Source organism: Hoplias malabaricus, chromosome 4, assembly GCF_029633855.1.
Source record: "Hoplias malabaricus isolate fHopMal1 chromosome 4, fHopMal1.hap1, whole genome shotgun sequence".
NCBI lineage: Eukaryota > Metazoa > Chordata > Actinopteri > Characiformes > Erythrinidae > Hoplias > Hoplias malabaricus.
Genome location: NC_089803.1, coordinates 24,278,038 through 24,296,359, shown reverse-complemented (window position 1 = coordinate 24,296,359; position 18,322 = coordinate 24,278,038). Strand labels below are relative to the sequence as shown.

The following is an 18,322-nucleotide window of genomic DNA, read 5'->3' as shown; positions in this document are numbered from 1 at the left end:
TAAATGACACCAAACTAGTACATTTTAATAAGGGTTAGATCTGTATATTTGCATCACGCTGAAGCAGGATTTGTTTGTGGTTTGCACCCACCTCACCAGGAATGGATATTTTCTCCAAATATGACAGCCATGTGCATGCTGACACTAGTGATTTTTAAACCACTGAAAAAGCAGGATTCCAGAACTCAGGAAGGAGTGGAGATTGGTGTTTTAACACAGTTCAGCACTTCCAAATTAATGAGTCCCTCTTGTGTTTATTCCTGTGTGTTTGAAACATCTTACCTCATCGCCTTCCAGTAGTTCATTAATGAAGACCTCACACAAAGACTTGAATAGTGCTCCATTTTTCTCAATTTTTTTGACAGTTCCAGCTGATGAAAAATTAAAACCAGTCAAATGAGGGTTGGCTGCTAAAGGTCCCAGGTTTTAAATATTGCAATGGCTTTGTGCTGTAAGTGAGCATTGAGCATGTATTATTATCTTAGTGTAAACCTGACATCAAAATGTACTTAGATTTGTATTTATTAAAATTTATATCCTACTTACAACACAAAATGGGTGTTTCCCCATAACCGATTACAGAAATATGCAAAAGTTAAAAAAGGGGGATGTACCACAGTAATATAATGTTTCACCTCACCCTCCCGCTGTACCCACCTATCAGCACCCTGCTTGCTCTGAGACCTTCCATGATAACCAGTGTTCCACTTAGAAATATGCCATGGCTTGAAAGGACTGAAAGGAAAGTGTCTTATACTTCCCATTTCAACTGATTATAAAGAACACAGCACAAATAATGATGCCATGATTCTATGACCACTGAAATCATTTAAATCATACAACAGTCCACAATAAAGGGCTGGTGTTCACTAGCAAACAGTAACTGATATTTGCAGCAGAGAAAATGAATAATACATATTTGATACATGATGCATTTCACCAGTAAATGTGATTTCTCAATTTATTAAGTAGAAGTTGCAGATTTGCATGAATTAAATGTATGTTTAATATACATCTAAAGACAGTAAATCTATACTGTGATACAACGGTACGCTGTCTACTCTAAGTTGTATATAAGTTTTATTTCTATAGTGTTGTCCTATGAAAAATATATCGTAAAAAATGTGCAGAAATGTGAGATACTGTACATATTAATAACTAGACATATTAATATTTAAGGATATCAGTAATTATATTCTGACTAGGCGAAATGACAGTTTGAGGCGTCTCTAACATTTTGACAAGTGAGAATAAAAATACAGCAATAATTATGTGCCTTTGAAGATATTTTAAAGGGACACTGGATTTACTTGTTTATTATAATTTATTTATTTATTAATTTTTTTGTTCCTGGGGCTCCCCCTAGTGTAATCCATTTTTACAGTACAGTACTGAAATAGTAAAGAAATAAGGGTTTGAGATGTGTGTGTGTGGGGGGGGCTTAAGTTAACTTCTTCTGGTGTCTCTTTTTCTGTTGATATTCAGGTTGTTGTCGTCACCAAAAAAATGCACTTTGAAGAGCGCTGTAGGCTTCATGACCCTTTTTTTAAAACAACGAACTACATTTCCCACAACACACTGCGTCGGTGACGTGCCCCGTTGGGTCAAAGGTGCGGGGCTGAAAACATGGTGGCTAAGGAAGCTCGCTGAGATGCACAAATGTGACAAAGTTCGATCTTAAACGTCGTTTCCGACTGCTGTTACGAGGCATGGCATCGAAGGAACCCGAAATGCCAGACCACGCGTTGATTAGTTTGATATACCTGCACCTGAAGAAGCATGGACACAAGAAAGCGGCCAACGTGCTCAAGAAGCACGCCCCTCAGGTTTTTCCCTCTCGTTTAAACTACTTCCAGCGTGGCGTGTTTATGTCTCACACTTCGTTAGCACACATTTGTGCAGATGCATGTGCAGGACTGGATCTCTTGGAGGGCTGATGCATTTCTGTTGCACGTGTGACTCACGGCATTTCTGCAAAGACTGAAACTGCAGAACGCTCTTCCTGAAACACTTTCCCTCGTTCTACCTCGAACGGTCCATTTAAGGTGGAACGAAAAGTCTGCCCCTTTTTCCTCCATGCATGTTTGCGCTTTTGTAGGTTTTTAACTGTTTTAAGGAATCTTTGTTTTTATGTGTTTACTGTCTCAACTACAGATGAGTAATCAATGTTGTTGTTGTTGTTGTTGTTGGTGGTGGTGGTGTTGTACACAGATTTGTGAATCCTGCGTGGCCAGAACTCTGCAGAACACTTTTAAAAATGCCGCCCAGGTTTAGACCAAGGGTCACTATGGTTCACAAAAACAAGGGACAGTGGGCTGAGCTACTGAAATCTAGGGGCGTCCACGTTAGTTTATTTTATGCTCTTATGTCGTGATCATAGCGCGGCACAGTGGTGCTGCAGGGAGTGTCGCTGTCACAGCCCCGGGGTCCCGTGGTTGTGGGTTCAACTCCCGCTCCGGGTGACGGTTTGTGAGGAGTTTGGTTTCCTCCAGGTGCCCCAGGTTCCTCCCACAGTCCAAAAACATACGTTGGTAGAGGGGGATTGGTGACTCAAAATTGTGCGTAGGTGTGTGTGTGTTGCCCTGTGAAGGACTGGCGCCCCCTCCAGGGTGTGTTCCTGCCTTGCGCCCAGTGATTCCAGGTAGAATCTGGACCCACCGCGACCCTGAGCTGGATCAGCGCTTACAGATAATGGATGAATGTTGTGATCAAGAATTTAGTTTGTGATCTCAAGATAGCATTTCCTTTTTCTCAAGATGATACTTGTTTTTGTAAACTTGTGATAAAAGTTTGTGATAATTTAGAGAAAACAATGCATAGCTGAAGTACTGTATATAATCGAGGCGTCTGGCTTGTGGTCAAGCACTGCATAATAATAATAATAATAATAATAATTATTATTATTACTATTATTACTATTATAAAACATTGTGGAAAGATACAATTCTCTGGATTGGTCCTGTCATGATAGACATTTTCTGTGAATAATATATTGTCCCCCAAAAGACTGAGATAAAGTATATTGTTGTCATTAAAAACAACAATTAGCAATACAGATATGATAACACAGGAGCATAAAAATGCAGTAACAAAATCATATTTACTCAGAACAGACATAATTAAACATAATATGACTGACAAGCAATATCTGCAGACCTCTTGGACCCAGTTTAAAACATCAGATTAAATGCTGAATTAAGCACTGACCCACTGTGCATCACGTCTGTAGAAAAGTGGGATAAAATGGACAGTGTGTATCTCAAGAAAAGGGACACACATCCAAGTATTAGAAACTGATGCATGCAATTAATATCGTTAGTAGTGCTGGGCTGTATGACCAGAATTCTGTATCATGGTATTATTCAGCATTATACAGCATCAAACATTTCCACATTAGTATTACATGTAGTACAGATCTGCATGGCCCCACAGTCATAATCAGTTTTCAGAGGGTGGCACTAAATTAGTGAAGGAGTCAGGTTTTTTGATTGTTGTTTTAGAAAACTTTTCCTCCATTAATTTACATAATTTAAACAAGTAAGGCTGCTTGCCATTGGTTGTATTGCACTGAAGAAGTCCCAGATATCTTCATTAAATAACAATATTTAATCAAATAAATAATAACAATATCTATAAATAGCAACAATGTGCAACACCCAGGAAATGACACTATTGATACTTCAGCTCAACAGCATTTGCAGTGTTTGTTTGGTCCACATTCAACCTTTTAAACCAGAAGTACCAGTGGACACGGCTACTCTTCGCCACATGATGGTGCAACAGCAAAATACGGGGGGCGGTTGCGCTACTCTGCGCTGCGTCACACACAGACAAAAAGTAGGCGTTCATGAATCCGTGTGCGCAGCAGTCACTGCGTGTGGGAGAGAAAAACAGCTTGAGTATCAATCTTTTTACACGAGTATTGCTCAATATCAATACCAGCATTGGTATCGATATTATCGATATTTGGATCGATCCGCCCACCTCGAGTATACAGTTCTTTTATAGCATCTTTTTGAAAATGGTTTATACAGCACCTGAATGGGTCTGCTTTTGTGATGAATAGTTTTTAAAAGCAGAACAACATTTTTGTGCTATTTAGAGAATAAGAGAACATAGAACCATTTACATGTTTGCACCATTGACGTTTTCCACCAGTCTGAGGAACAATTTTTCGGTGTATATAGACCATTGTTCACATGCAGCAATGTTAGTGTCTGTTGTTATGTTCAGAGTGAGGAGAGACACTGTGCCAAGTCATTTGCTGCTGTTATTGTAAGCATTTGTCTGTAAAAAGAAAGTTCTGAATACTTGTAGAATCTCTTATTTATAAAGTCAATTGCAAACAACTCCATTTTAGATGTTTGTGTTTTTCCTGCATTCACACTGAACACAATGCTGATGCTGCCAGTCTTTCTGCCACTCAGTGGGCACAGTGGCAGCGACTCCTGCCAGTCGTGACATCACATGCGTAACCTCTATTACCATTGCCACCATGTTAAGTGGGTAACAGTAGTTAAATCTTGATACAGTTCTGCATTGTCCTGCATAGGTTTTTGTCTGCATTACTTTGACATACCTGATTCATCATGGACTGATATGTTGAGCAAATGAATCAGATATAAATGAACTCTAAAAGTAATACTAGTTTGGAAGCATAAGCAGCACACAAGTACCTTGTGTTTATTCATGTGTCTGATTTTATTTTTTTTTTTTAGGTAGAAACTAAGAGTGTAAAAACGCCTCTGAATGACATATTCAAGAAATGGCTGAGGTGAGTACTTTTTGAGGGTAATGTTTAGTCCCTGTTCTGATTGTCTCTCACTTATGTTTTTCCCCCCTGGTCCTTACCTGAATCACACCTGAAATTGCAAAGAGTTTTATTAATTAGCTAAGAAGAGATTTAGCATTGTCACTGTCAAGGATATTAAGAGCTCAATGACTGCAGAGAGGGCCAAAAATGACAGAGCTGACTGTTAAAACATGGCATTTATTGTTTATGGTGGTGTCTTTTAAACCTATGTTTGTCTTGCTTTTTGAAGTGAGCAAAGTGAGAAGGGCAGTGTATTACACAGCTCACCTAAGAAACATGCTGGGGGAAATGCAAGACTCAGCAGCTCAGAGAGTGCAGGTAAATTATTTAAACTGTTTACACAATTATTTAAACTTTCACACATGGAAACTTAACACAAAAAATAACAGTGATTGAGACAGGCTCATCTGTCACAGCCAAGGGTGCATCTATTAGAAGGGTTATCTGGATGCTTTGGGACATATCATTTATGACAATATTTTAATATTACCATTTCACTTAATAATATTGCTCACATCATGCATGTAAATCCCCTCTTTGTTTATTTTCACAAAAATTGTTTTAATTTATGCAGAGCCTAAACAAAAAAAGCCCAGAAATATGAAGAACAATGCCAGCTCTGGGAAGAAGGACAAAGTACAGGTATGCAGCCTATGTTGATTCATGGGATCAGTCATGCAAGACATTGCCCACAAAAGTTTATCACTGATTTGTCAACATTAGCCTCCTCTCTTGTCCAGATAACAGCTGCAGCGGGAAATCAGAAAAAAAAGATACCTCCAAAAAAGGAGGGCAAGTCATCCGTTCCAGAACCTGCTTCTGTAGGTTCAACTGTGGAAGATGATTCTGACTCGGATTCCAGTCTCGATGTGGAAAAGTGGAAGAAACTAGCCTTTGAGTTGTCAGGTGAGAAAGAAAGATAATATTGGACTGTTCAGTTTTTAATTTCTTGAATTTATTGCCATGCTAACACAAGTAAAAAACATTGTCTAAATTGAGTAGAAGGCTCCAATACAGTTTGATTACAGAGTATACTGAGTATAAGAATAGTGCTTAAAATTATGTGGATTATATAGTAGAGGTACATTCTCTGTGGAGTTTGGTGTATTCTCCTCACCTCTGGTACCCTGCCACATGGGTTGCAAATGTGCACTCCTGGTGCCAGTACCAAGCCTAGGTAAATTGGGATGGTTGCATCAGGAAGGGATTCTGGTGCAAAACTTTGACAATTCAAAAGTGTGGATATCCAACCGGATTGGACAGTGATTGGTCACTGTGGTGACCCCTAGTGAAATATTTGAAAAATAACAAATATGAGTATTTTCACTGGGCTGTGTTAAGTTTATAATTTATTTTTTAATCTTTATAGTTAAAATATTAAGATGTCTGCAATATGGAGAGGAATTAGTGCCAGATTATAAAGCAATCACTGCAATAGAACATGTGAAATGCAGTCCACACGTTATTGCTTTTCCAAACTAAAATAAAGCATAACCGGTATTACATTGTTTTCATGTCACTTGACCTATTTACTGAAAAAAAAAAAATACACAAGGGTTTGCATTTTAAATGCTGAATTAGTGCCAGAATCGAATAATATGACCTGTAAATGTAACCAGTACACATCTGTATTGCTTTATATTTTGAGAAATGCAATACATCATTGAAATGCAATACACGTGAGATTACTTTTAAACGCAGACGTGCGGAAAACAAATATTTATTATATTGATTTAATGTTGCTCTGTCTCGTAACAGAAAAAACAATACGCATCAGTTTGCATTTAATGAATAAAATGCAGAATTTGTGTCAGAACTGAACACAAAAAATGCAGTCAGCTCAACAGTGTTGTATTCCACTGTTGCTGTGAACGTGCCAAAGCTAAATGTAAAGCAGGGATTGCATTTCAGCTGAGAGCAGTGCTGTATTCATGCCACAATTGAAAAGCGATCACCATCCAATCACAGGCCTCTTCTGAATTTGAGGCATGATTCTTCAAGGCTAAAGACTGTGGTTCATTGAGTCAGGGGCATAACCACGGCTGGGCCTGGGCGGGCCAGTTAACCAGAACTAATTCCCTGTGTGCGAGTTCACGTTCGGGGACCCACACTCATTTCTGACTGTTCTGCACAAACACACATTCCTGTGAGTCGCTTTCAGAGCTGGAGCGCTTTGAGATGGATTATTGGATTATGTTGTGACGGATTATTTGTTTGAGACAAGCCGCTCTCCCTCAGCCAGATGGAGGAGGGGCGGATACTCCATGGCTCCTAAACAGTGAATGCACTTGTCATTGGCCATCACTTTTATTAAGCCAATGAGCAGCCAGAGTTGGCTGTCCTTCATTCTAAGCTGTGGCCAATGGAGTCTCAGTCCCTCCTACAGGGGTTTGTTTTGCGGGGGCGCTGAGGGCAGCAGGTCAGAGCTGGGAACTTACAGCTGCCTTTAGACAGAACTAAAATTAGTGTCCTGGAGAAACTACGTTTCATTCTGTGATGACAATAAAGCTGACAGACTTTAAGAATCAAAGTAATTCTTTATACATAAATATCACATTAGATATGCCCCTGGCATCCATGAACCACTGTCTAGAACCCTTGAAGAACCATGCCCCAAATTCAGCAGGACTGTGATTGCTGTTCAATTGTGGCACTGCTCTCAGCTAATTGCATTTTTTCGGTGGTTTGTGTTCAATTCTGACACAAATTTAGCATTATATTCTTTAAATGGAAATCGACACGTACTGTTTTTTCTGTTAAACAGAGCGACATTAAATCAATGTAATGGATTTTTGCTTTCCATTATTGCACGTTTCTCTCATGTCTCATGTGTATTGCATTTCAATGAGACGTTTACTTTTGAAATATCTCAGGATGTAAAGTAATACAGATGTATTACACTTTAAGGTGATTGTATTCGATTCTGAATTCAGCATGTAATTTTTAAAATGCAAAGCCTTGTGTATTGTTTTTCAGTCAAGAGGTCAATCGACATTAAAACAATGTACTGGCTTTTAATTTTGGCGCACATTTTTCATGTTAGATTGTAAAAGTGATGACATGTGGATTCCATTGTCCTATTGCAGTGATTGCTTTTCGATTTGGCACTAATTCTTCTCCATATGGCAGTCACTCAGTGGTTCTATGTGAAACACTTAATTGAAGTTTAAGAATTGTTCAACATGGGAGCACTAGGAACCAGACAGCTACAGAATTTAAAATCTCAACAGAAACTGTTTTTTTTAAAGATTAAATGGTTAAAAATAAATCAGTGATTGAGTGGTGACCAGTAATATGCATTATTTTGTAAGATGCAAATGGTCAATGCAAAATGGTACTTTTAAAAAAACTTTTTTTAACATTGATCAATGATATGTTGATCAATGATCAACATTACACCTACAAATTTGAAAACACATTTGTTAATTTCAGTAAATAAAATGACTGAATTTGTTATAGATATGGCAAGCCCTGCTTTCTCTCAGCATCACTGTAAAGCATTTCTAATCAGTCCCCTCTGAAAGAAAGAATATTGCAAATAATTCTGATAAGTAGGTGGAATTACTCTTTTGTGGGTTCTAAGTCTGTGAAGAAATATAGTGAATTATGTTTACACAATTTCTGTTTTAACAAATTGCAAAATCAAGAATTTGAAATTTCATTTGTAATCTGCTGTTTTTCCAGAGGCTGACATGGCAAAGATGGATGCCTTAACAAACTCCAACACCACTACAAAAAAGGGAAAGCCAGCAAAAATACAAAAGGATAGAGTCAAGAAAATAAATGCCAGTCCTTCCAGCAGGAAAACGAAAGTGAAAACCACTGTCGGTGCCTCAAAAGCAAGCAAAACCGAGAAACCATTAAAATCAAGAGCTAGGATAACAAGCAGCAAGCAAAAAAATAAAGACAACAACCTCGCAGAAACTGTGGTTGAGACCCCTGCAAATGTAATGGCTAGTAGTCATTCAGAACAGCTTGTAATCCCTAGGACAGAAGGCATCTCGGAGAATGTCAGTAATCAAACTCCATCTAAAAAGACAAAACACAAAAGTAAACATAGCCAAAGGGAATCTAATAACACTGACACTGCATTGAAATGCATTGAAAAGGGTAATGTGTCAGAACTGGCTGAGACTCCCTCTAAGAAAGGTAAATCTAACAAATCTGTCAGATTTTTAGATGATTTAGATGTGATTACACCTGTTGAAGTGGCTGACAATCACGTTGGCACAAACAAATTACTATTTGACCAGTCAGACACACATGAGGATGATTTAGGACCTAAACGGATTGAAAGTCCCCCTAAGAAAGCGAAATCTAAGAAATCTGTTGAGGTTGCTGAACCTGTAGATCACAATAGTCAATTAACAAAATCTGATATAGATGTGAACAATAGACACTTGGTTTCTGACCAGTTACAGACCTCTTCAAAACGAGACAAGGATGTTCCTGCACAGTCTGAGATTTCCTTGAAAAAATCTAAAAATAAAAAAGCTAAAGGACTTGTCAGCATGAGCAGTCCTTCTGAAGAATGTGAGACGGAGAATGTTAACAACCACTTAAAGCTTCATCAGGCAGCATATCCATCAGAGAAAACAGTGACAAAGAAATCAAAGTGTGCAGTTGAGAGTGATGGTACGAAACGCTCAGCAAAAACGAAAGCTAATACAACTGACAATATCCCAGAACCAAGCAGCTTTACCTCTCCATCTGAGGAAATGGAACAAGATTCAGCAAATGCCCTCTCAGATGCTTGCTCTAAGAAATCTTCTGAAACGTTTGGACTGACATGCAATAGCCTCATAGAAACTCTACCAGCAGAGACTCCATCTAAAAAGCATAAAAAGAAGAGAAAAAAACAGGCTGAGTGTGATGGCAATGGCATTTTAAGCGACCAGAATGTTGCCTCGGGGGAAACCAGCAGCACCAGCACCCAATCTCAGGATGCAGATAACAGTGAAAATACAGAAGAAAACCAAACATTGTCAGCAGTGGAAGATGGCCCTGTAGAGCCAAAGAAGAGGAAGAAAGAAAAGAAAAAGAATAAAGAGAAGGATGAATATGTAGCTGAAGAAATTCCACCTGCACCATTATTAGAGGAGTTTGTGGATGTCTTGCCGAGCAGTCAGGAAAATAAAAAAAGTAAGCTTTATGTTTTAGTGAAGCAAGAAAGTTGCATATGTTTTGATTAAAAAAGCATTTGTTCATTAATTGTTTTTCTGTGTCCACATGGAAAATTATGTGCAGAGAAGAAAAAGAAGAAATACAGAGAAGAGGAAGAACCACCCATTTTGACTCCAGCTCCTGAAGTAGAAACTCCAAAAAAGGTAATAGGTCTATTTCATGACTTGCTGACTTTCAAGACAACTTTACGAATGCAGACTTTCATGATCTACAGTGCCTTCATTTTTCGTTTTTTTCAGGTTATTCTCAAGTAAACAGTTTGGCAAAGCCATATGTATAGCATAGATACCTTAACTCGGGAGCACAACTGTGGTCCTGTCTACTGTTGTACAGACCTTATATCCTATGTCCTTTATTACCGAAAAAAAAAGACTGTTCTTTAAGCTGCTGTTTATTAAAAATGTGACTTTTTGCTGCATTAAGTCCATATGTTATGAATGTATTCATATAAAGTAGAACACTTTTCATTATACATATTGTTTTGGAGGGTGGCACGGTGGTGCAGCAGGTAGTGTTGCAGTTACACAGCTCCAGGGACCTGGAGGTTGTGGGTTCGATTCCCGCTCCGGGTGACTGTCTGTGAGGAGTTGGTGTGTTCTCCCAGTGTCCGCGTGGGTTTCCTCCGGGTGCTCCGGTTTCCTCCCACAGTCCAAAAACACACGTTGCAGGTGGATTGGCGACTCAAAAGTGTCCGTAGGTGTGAGTGAATGTGTGTGTGTCTGTGTTGCCCTGTGAAGGACTGGCGCCCCCTCCAGGGTGTATTCCCGCTTTGCGCCCAATGATTCCAGTTAGGCTCTGGACCCACCGCGACCCTGAATTGGATAAGCGCTTACAGATAATGAGTGAATGAATGAATATTGTTTTGGCCACAAACTGATTTGCACCCAGTGATTCTGGGTAGGCTCCGGACCCTGAACTGGATAAGCGGTTACAGACAGTGAATGAAGAATTTTTGTATAGGAATGTCCTGTTTTAGCTGTTTTTGTAATTATATTGATTAAAGAAAAATTGCTTACAAATATAATTTTCACTCTGAATTAGCTTGTGCTCAGGTATAACCACAGTACAGTCATAAATTACAAGGAGCACTGTGCATACTGTAAATCCCTGGTTGTGTCCTCTGTATGGCAGTAGATTGATAGGACCATGTTTGGGCACCTTGCATTAATCAGTGTAATTAAAATGTGTGTTTGGAACCTTGTTTTATTTCCTGTTGTAATTATGAGAATTTAACACTTTTTTTCCCGTTTAGAAAAAGAAGTCTTCAAAAGGAAAGGACCTCATTAATGATGGGGCACAGGAAGGACTATAAACACAAGTTCCTATTAGTCAGTATTTGTCCAGCCTCTCAACAGATGCTTTGGATCATGGTCAACAAACAATGTATATGCCATTCTATATTTTCAGCATGTATATATTTGTATATATGAGTGTAAGAAAGTATGTTTAAACGTTTTTAGTGCAGATTTAAGACAATACTCTTGCTCTTTTATCCGTGGTTTAGTAAAGAATCTTGTTTATGTATTCCTTTTAAATATGAGAAGAACTTACTATCCATGTCATACAATGCAATGTTTATGCTGTTATGGAGATGAATTTTAAACACGGCCAGCCCAGACATGTTCAGATGCAACTTTGACAAGTTTGTCTCTTTTGATACGTCTGATACATTTTAAAAATAACGTTTTTAACAAATTTTGTTTATTGACAAATATATTTTCACATTTTCCTATTTGTGTAGTGGACATTTTTATTGTTCCCAAATCCTTGTTTACAATTTCACAAATTTTCCATTCAGGAGGTAATCTTTACATAGCAATTGACAATGTATAAGTGCTTTTTAATCAGGAACAGAGCAACAAAAAATATAATTCTTGAGACATAGGTTCTTTTATTATTTTTTGTTTTTAAGAGATCATCCATGAAACTGAATCTTTTGTAGATTTAATTAAATTTGACATTTTTTTTTTTTTTAGAATCCTGTAGGCATTTCCAAATAATATTTCCAGAGTGTGGTTTAAAGTAAGTATTATAGATCTATTGATCATCACTGATCAACTTCATCAGCAAGCTTAAAGGGGACATTTACCCCTTTTTCACAAGTTAACAGTTCTCTGGGGGTTTAGTGAAATATGTCATCTGCTTTGTTCAAAATACCAAAAGGATCAAACACCAGAGCAAAATTATTTTCCTGTCGAAGCAGCCCTTTTCAGAACGATTAGTTTTAGCACCTATTACAGTAAATTAGAACTTCAGCATGAGAAAATGACCAATGTGGGATGAGAAGCAGCAGCTCTGATTTTGACTGCATTTGTTGCATTTTTGTCATATTTACTTGGTATGTTTTTTTTTTTAAACCTGTTAAACATTATTTTGCGTACTCACAAAAACAACTCTGATTGGAGATACTTAGTGTGCTTCACATAAGATGCGGAGCAAAATCAGAATGGGTCACTTTATCCAAGGTATCACTTCATAAGCTGTGTGGCGATAGGCTCCTGATTCCTGAATTAATAGGCAAATGAACTGAGAAAGTGTTTATATTTTTAAAATATGTCCCTTTTAATATCAAGCATCTCAACACAGAAAGATGAAAAATTTGTGGGAACACTACTTAAAGGTGCTTATAGACAATGGGCAAATTTTGGGCACTTCTGTCAAATGACATAAAAAAATCTACTCTAGGATTATAATAATAGTATAGTGCTTTTCATATTCAAAAGTATGCTTTGAAATGGGGTATTTAAAAAAAAAATCTGAGGAAGTATTTACAGTAGAGATTTGAGATGGAGTTTGATGATTGAAAGTCAGTGAATCTCATTGGAGGATGTAGCTGATGTGGGTAGTGTTCCAAGACTCAGGCTGCAAAGTTTTGAATGTATTGAAAAGAGTGAATTGTTTTGAAAGTAGGCGGCAGGTAGTGTCACAGTCACACAGCTCCAGGGACCTGGATGTTGTGGGTTCAAGTCCCGCTCCAGGTGACTGTCTGTGAGGAGTTTGGTGTGTTCTCCCCGTGTCCACGAGGGTTTCCTTCGGTTGCTCCGGTTTCCTCCCATGATCCAAAAACACACGTTAGTAGGTGGATTGGTGACTCAAGTGTCCATAGGTGTGAGTGTGTGTATGTCACCCTGTGAAGGACTGGGCCCCTTCCAGGGTGTGTTCCTGCCTTGCGTCCAATTATTCCGGGTAGGCTCTAGACCCATCGCTTATCCTGAACTGGATAAGTGGGTACAGATAATGAGTGAATTAATGTTTTTAAAGGTAAGCCATAATACAACTTTGATGTAATAATGCACCAAGATCTCAAACCCTTCAAAAGAAAGCAGAATGTGGAGTCTAGCAATATTCTGAACATGGAAATATACAGAGAAGGTAGGATGAAAGTAACACTGAAATATTTTACCTTAAAATTCTGTCCTGAATACGGGAAAATAGGATGGGAATGTTTCAGGCAAAGACAAATCTGAATGTCGTCATCATAATGAATACTGAGGCCATAGATCATTAAACACACAAGAGCACTCCCAGTACTATGATAATGGTGAAAACCTGACTGAAACATCTCACAAAACTCTGTTCAGGCACGCAAAGCAAAGATGGGTCTAGATGTATTAATGAAATGGGATGTAGGAGTAGAAATGTCAGAAAGACAGCTTTCTGAGAGATGCTTGAGCAGCTATGGGCAAAATAAAGATTTAGATTTCAAAATGATCTGTGACATAACAGGATATAAACTGGTTAAAAAATTATAACTGAGAAACGTGGCAGATCAATCAAAAGGAGCAGAGTTTGGAAAATCCTTAGGGAGAACCAGGTGCAGCTGGTCAGTAGAGGGCAATAGGGAGTTGCCTTCCCTGCTGTAAATATAATTTAAGAATGCAGAAACAGCTAAACAAAAACAATTGCTGATATACACAGGTGGCTACATAAATTTAGCCAATGAGCATCCTTTACTCTGATGTGTCGGGGTGATTCTTCTCTTGCCTCAAAGAGTGTTTGTGGTGGAGTAAAGTCCTGATGGTTGTTGGAGATTAATCAGAGCAGGGCATAGGATTCCAGAAGCTTCCACGTTCGATAAGATCTCTCTCTTCTCCAAAATATATCTGAGAGGAGAAATTTGGTGAAGAAAAAAGAGGTGAATAAAATCCTGTCTAGAAGTGAATGTATGTGTGTGTGTGTGTGTATTTACGGCTAAATATTCTCTAAATATTCCAAATATTAGTGTATTTGCTAATCTATGTTTCTGGACCAGTCTGTATGGATGTATTAAACTGTATTGGTATGACTGTGGAAACTGACACCTAAAATATTTTTTTACCCGTCACTGGATAGAACCATTTTTTTGTCCTGCCAATGACAATGAGAACAGCAGTATATTAAATGAAGAGGAGAAACATCTTGAGCAGGAGGGCGAAGTAGTTGACAGTGGGAAAAAAAAATTAAATCATGACCCAACATATTAACTGAGAAAAGAGTGAGCAAGCAATTATATTTGCGCATTTTCAGATCACAAAGCTTAGAAGTAAACCAGGCAGAGGATTGAGTTGAAGGTACTGGTTTTTAGAGAAGCTACAGTGTCAAGGATGGCAGAAATAAATTTGTTAAATGATTTATTTTAAATTTATAGTAACACTTAAATAGCACCTTTCTAGATACCCAAGGAAGCTTTTACAATCAACACTGCTTAAAACTCAACATTCAACACACACACACACACTAGCCGGAAGCGGCAGCCGTGTGCACATGGGCATGCACAAATACAGATATTCATTCAAATACACACACATTCTCTCACACCAGGACAGTTTTTAGAGCATCTAATTCACCTGACTTCTAAGTTTTTGGACTGTGGGAAGAAACTAGTAATGATACTGAAATATCGATACTCCAGATATTTATGCTCTAAAATTGATTCTCAAATTAAAATACTGAAACTTTTGATACATCTGTTATATGAGGTAATGTATATAATTAACAGGGACACATTGGAAATTAACTAAACTATTGCCAGACAATGGCAGAGCGTAAACAAAGTCTTGTGGAACTATTTCAGCTCTGTCTCTCTTCGGTCTCTGGTTTAGTCCTTTGGTGCTGCCAGGCACTATCCAGGTACAGAGGGAGAATATGTGGAGCTTTAAGCAACGCTAAGCACTGTTGCTGTTAGAGATGTTCAAATGAATAAATATGGTTATGAATTAAGTAACAAAATAAATACATGCTTCAACAAATAGCTGCATGAGTTCAGCTTGGAGTAATAATATATATCATTGAGATAATCTCACACAGGCAAAAAAGACATTTATTCAATTAAAGTGGATTTCATATAAACCTATGATTTGAAATACACTACTTTTTTAGATTTATCAGACACATTATTTGCACAAATTATCGGTATTGGATCGGTATTGCCAATACCAGCCTGAATTTTACTCAGTATCGGATTGGAAAGGAAATCGGTGGTATCGAACATCACTACTGGAAACCCATGCAGACACAGAGAGAACATTGAAACTCCACCCAGATGGGAAAGATCCCAGCGCTGGGAGGCAAACTTGCTAAACAGCAAGCCACTGTGCCACCCAAATGTGATTGCATTCAGCAAAGGGTATTTTGTAGTAGATATCAAATAAGCAAATATTGGACAAAAGTGCTGACAGTTTTGCACATTTTGTCCACATATTTGTATACATTCAGTCTGAAATTATTAAACCAAATCAGTTCAAAGTGATGAAATCTATTTTTTGCTCGTAGAACAGATAAAACGTTGAATGGTGTTATAGTCCCAAATATAGTTACTTACGATTATAATGGTAATGTAAGTGATATCATACTCTTCAAAACCTAATTATGAAGCCTTTGGTTGGGTTCTGTGTTGGGTTGTTTAAAATGTCTTCTACAGAATTTGTAAACAATAGAAACAACTTCACTGCATTTAAAATGCATTCCACTGATGGGTAACACAATCTAGCTGAAAGCGGCAGAATTTTTTAAATAGCTGAACTTGTGACCTTTCATATGTGAAATTCATTTGAGACCCTTCTGCCCTCTATTGGTTCAGATATTTATCATATCTGAGTTAAAACATAGGTAAAATATATGTTTATAAAAATAATTATATGATACTTATTTGTATGTAATTTTTTATTCATTTGTTGTTTAAATAAGAATTTCTCCTCTTTGTGGTGCAGTGTTGGTGTTGAGTCATATGTGTTTGGAAAACTGATATAAATCTCTGTTGGTCATGGGGCATGGGTTATGCACTACAGACGAACGTAGTCCTAAAATCACAAAACTAATCAAGTCTCCACAATTAATATTATGAAAACAATCTGCGCAGAGACAAGTTTCTGACTTAGCTATTAGTTCCTCTCCATCAAATCCTCAAACAGTCGTCTGGTCTAGAGAGAAGAAATGATTCATCGTGTCTTTATTAAGCGCTGAGTGGGGTGCAGGAATGGAAAGTCCTCAGTTAAAGCCCATGGTAAATTCAGATTAACACAACTAGTTGTGACAGTAAGCAACTGTTTTTTTAGGGATCAAATCAGAGTGCATAGTGACGAGCAGCAAAAAGTGCACGTTAAAGTTTCCACAATGGGTAGGCCGAACTGAATCCTCATATGACTAAATCACCAGGAGAAAGTGACTAAAAATAAAACCATTTATAGGAAGGAAGATGATAAATTCAACACAGTTACAACTGCATACCACAGAACCACAACACATTATAGATGCATCAGCACCAGCGCAGGCAGTTGTAAAGTAACATACTTTGCCCCTTTCTTTGATTCAATTTCAAGAGGGACGCCCCGGTTAATGGCACATGCATCGGCTGTATACGAGTTTAAATAGGTCACTCTGGCCAAAGTGGGGACTGGTCAGAAAAGTTCAGATGTGAATAGTTCTATGTGGAAACAGGATACGTCACACACATATTGAGGTTTTTCCAGGCATTGCTATTAGTGCGTATGCATGTGTGTGGGCTATGGTTCTACCACTGAGGTGAAAAGCTTTTAGTTACGCGCTTCCGCTTTTATTTTTCCTGTACAGGCCTCTACATCACACTGATTCCCTCACTGGAAATGTATTTTAAAAGATATAAAAATTTTGCAGTAAGACATCCATATGGATTACACTCAATATACAATACGTGAATCATAAGGGGAAAACCCTACTGGGTTCAGGTTAGGCCTCACCAAGTAATAAGGACTGTGAAGAAAGTAGCTAGCCTTGTGAAGCTTAGTAAATGTTTCCATAGTGGAGGGAGATTTTAAATGTCCCCCTTCCTTTCCATTTCAATGGATTCTATTTACTACAAGAAAACATCACCACCAAGGTTTGTTGTAAATGCTAATCAGATTCCAACTCAGAATACAACATTTTAGAGCACTGGGCATCCACCCACAGAAGTTAACTGTTTACATTACAATTTCATTACATTATCTGGCACTGTCCAAAAGGCAAGCTTACTAACAGTGTCAGTGCTTTGTGGTTAAAAAGATTCCATTCTTGGAGTAAAAAAAATGAGCGTTATAACCAACCTGAACAAATTTTCCTAACACAAAAAACTATGCAAGCACATATGCCTGAGGATCCTGAGTAAAGGACACAAGAACCCTCTAAAAACCCCTAAAAATGTCCCATTTGACACCCCCCCCCCACCCCAGTTGTGGTCCATGATGTCACATCCCCTTCATATTTACCTAGACCACCATGCCTTTCACTCTTAATCATGGGTCACGTCCTCTCCTATTACAGCTAATACAGGCATGAAAGCTAATTTACCTAGGTAAAGTCCACTAAAAAACGTGTCATAGAGGTCAATAATCTCATACCAAAACTCTTATCATACTGACCTTTATCTCTCAATTTATTCATATTTGGAGTCTCTTTGTCTGCACCCAACAAACAACAAAAGTAAGGACAGTCTAGAATACATCCAGCAGAGATCAAGAAGGGTCAAGAGTCAAATTGGTAATATAAGCATTTCATTCCAAAATAAATTACAGACCTATTTGTACCACGAGGAGCTTTGAAAAACTCATAAATATATATTTTTTCAAATCACAATTATATTTCAATAATAAAATTGATAGTGATCATAATATAACACTGATGTTTCCTACCTATTCCTACATATACAAAGCATGCTCCAATCCATGTCTTTCATGTTCATATTGAAATGACAACTATATATTTTATTGTTTTTAGTGACAATACAAAATATAATATTAACAATGACACAGTGTTCTTCCCAGTTTTATACTTAACATACTTGCTCCTACTATCATACTTACTCTTGCAAGTTTACCTCATAATTGATTTTGC

At 37.9% G+C, this 18,322-nt stretch overlaps 1 protein-coding gene across 1 annotated transcript; it reads left to right on the top strand.

Annotated features, from left to right (window-relative positions):
• Positions 1-1,590: 1,590 nt before the first annotated feature.
• tcof1 (treacle ribosome biogenesis factor 1) lies at positions 1,591-11,738 on the top strand. The gene is made up of 8 exons (XM_066668598.1): positions 1,591-1,826; positions 4,719-4,774; positions 5,043-5,131; positions 5,388-5,455; positions 5,554-5,719; positions 8,498-9,955; positions 10,061-10,140; positions 11,250-11,738. The coding sequence occupies exons 1-8, from the start codon at positions 1,710-1,712 to the stop codon at positions 11,307-11,309; spliced, it is 2,094 nt and encodes a 697-aa protein (XP_066524695.1). The 5' UTR covers positions 1,591-1,709; the 3' UTR covers positions 11,310-11,738.
• The last annotated feature ends 6,584 nt before the right edge of the window (positions 11,739-18,322 follow it).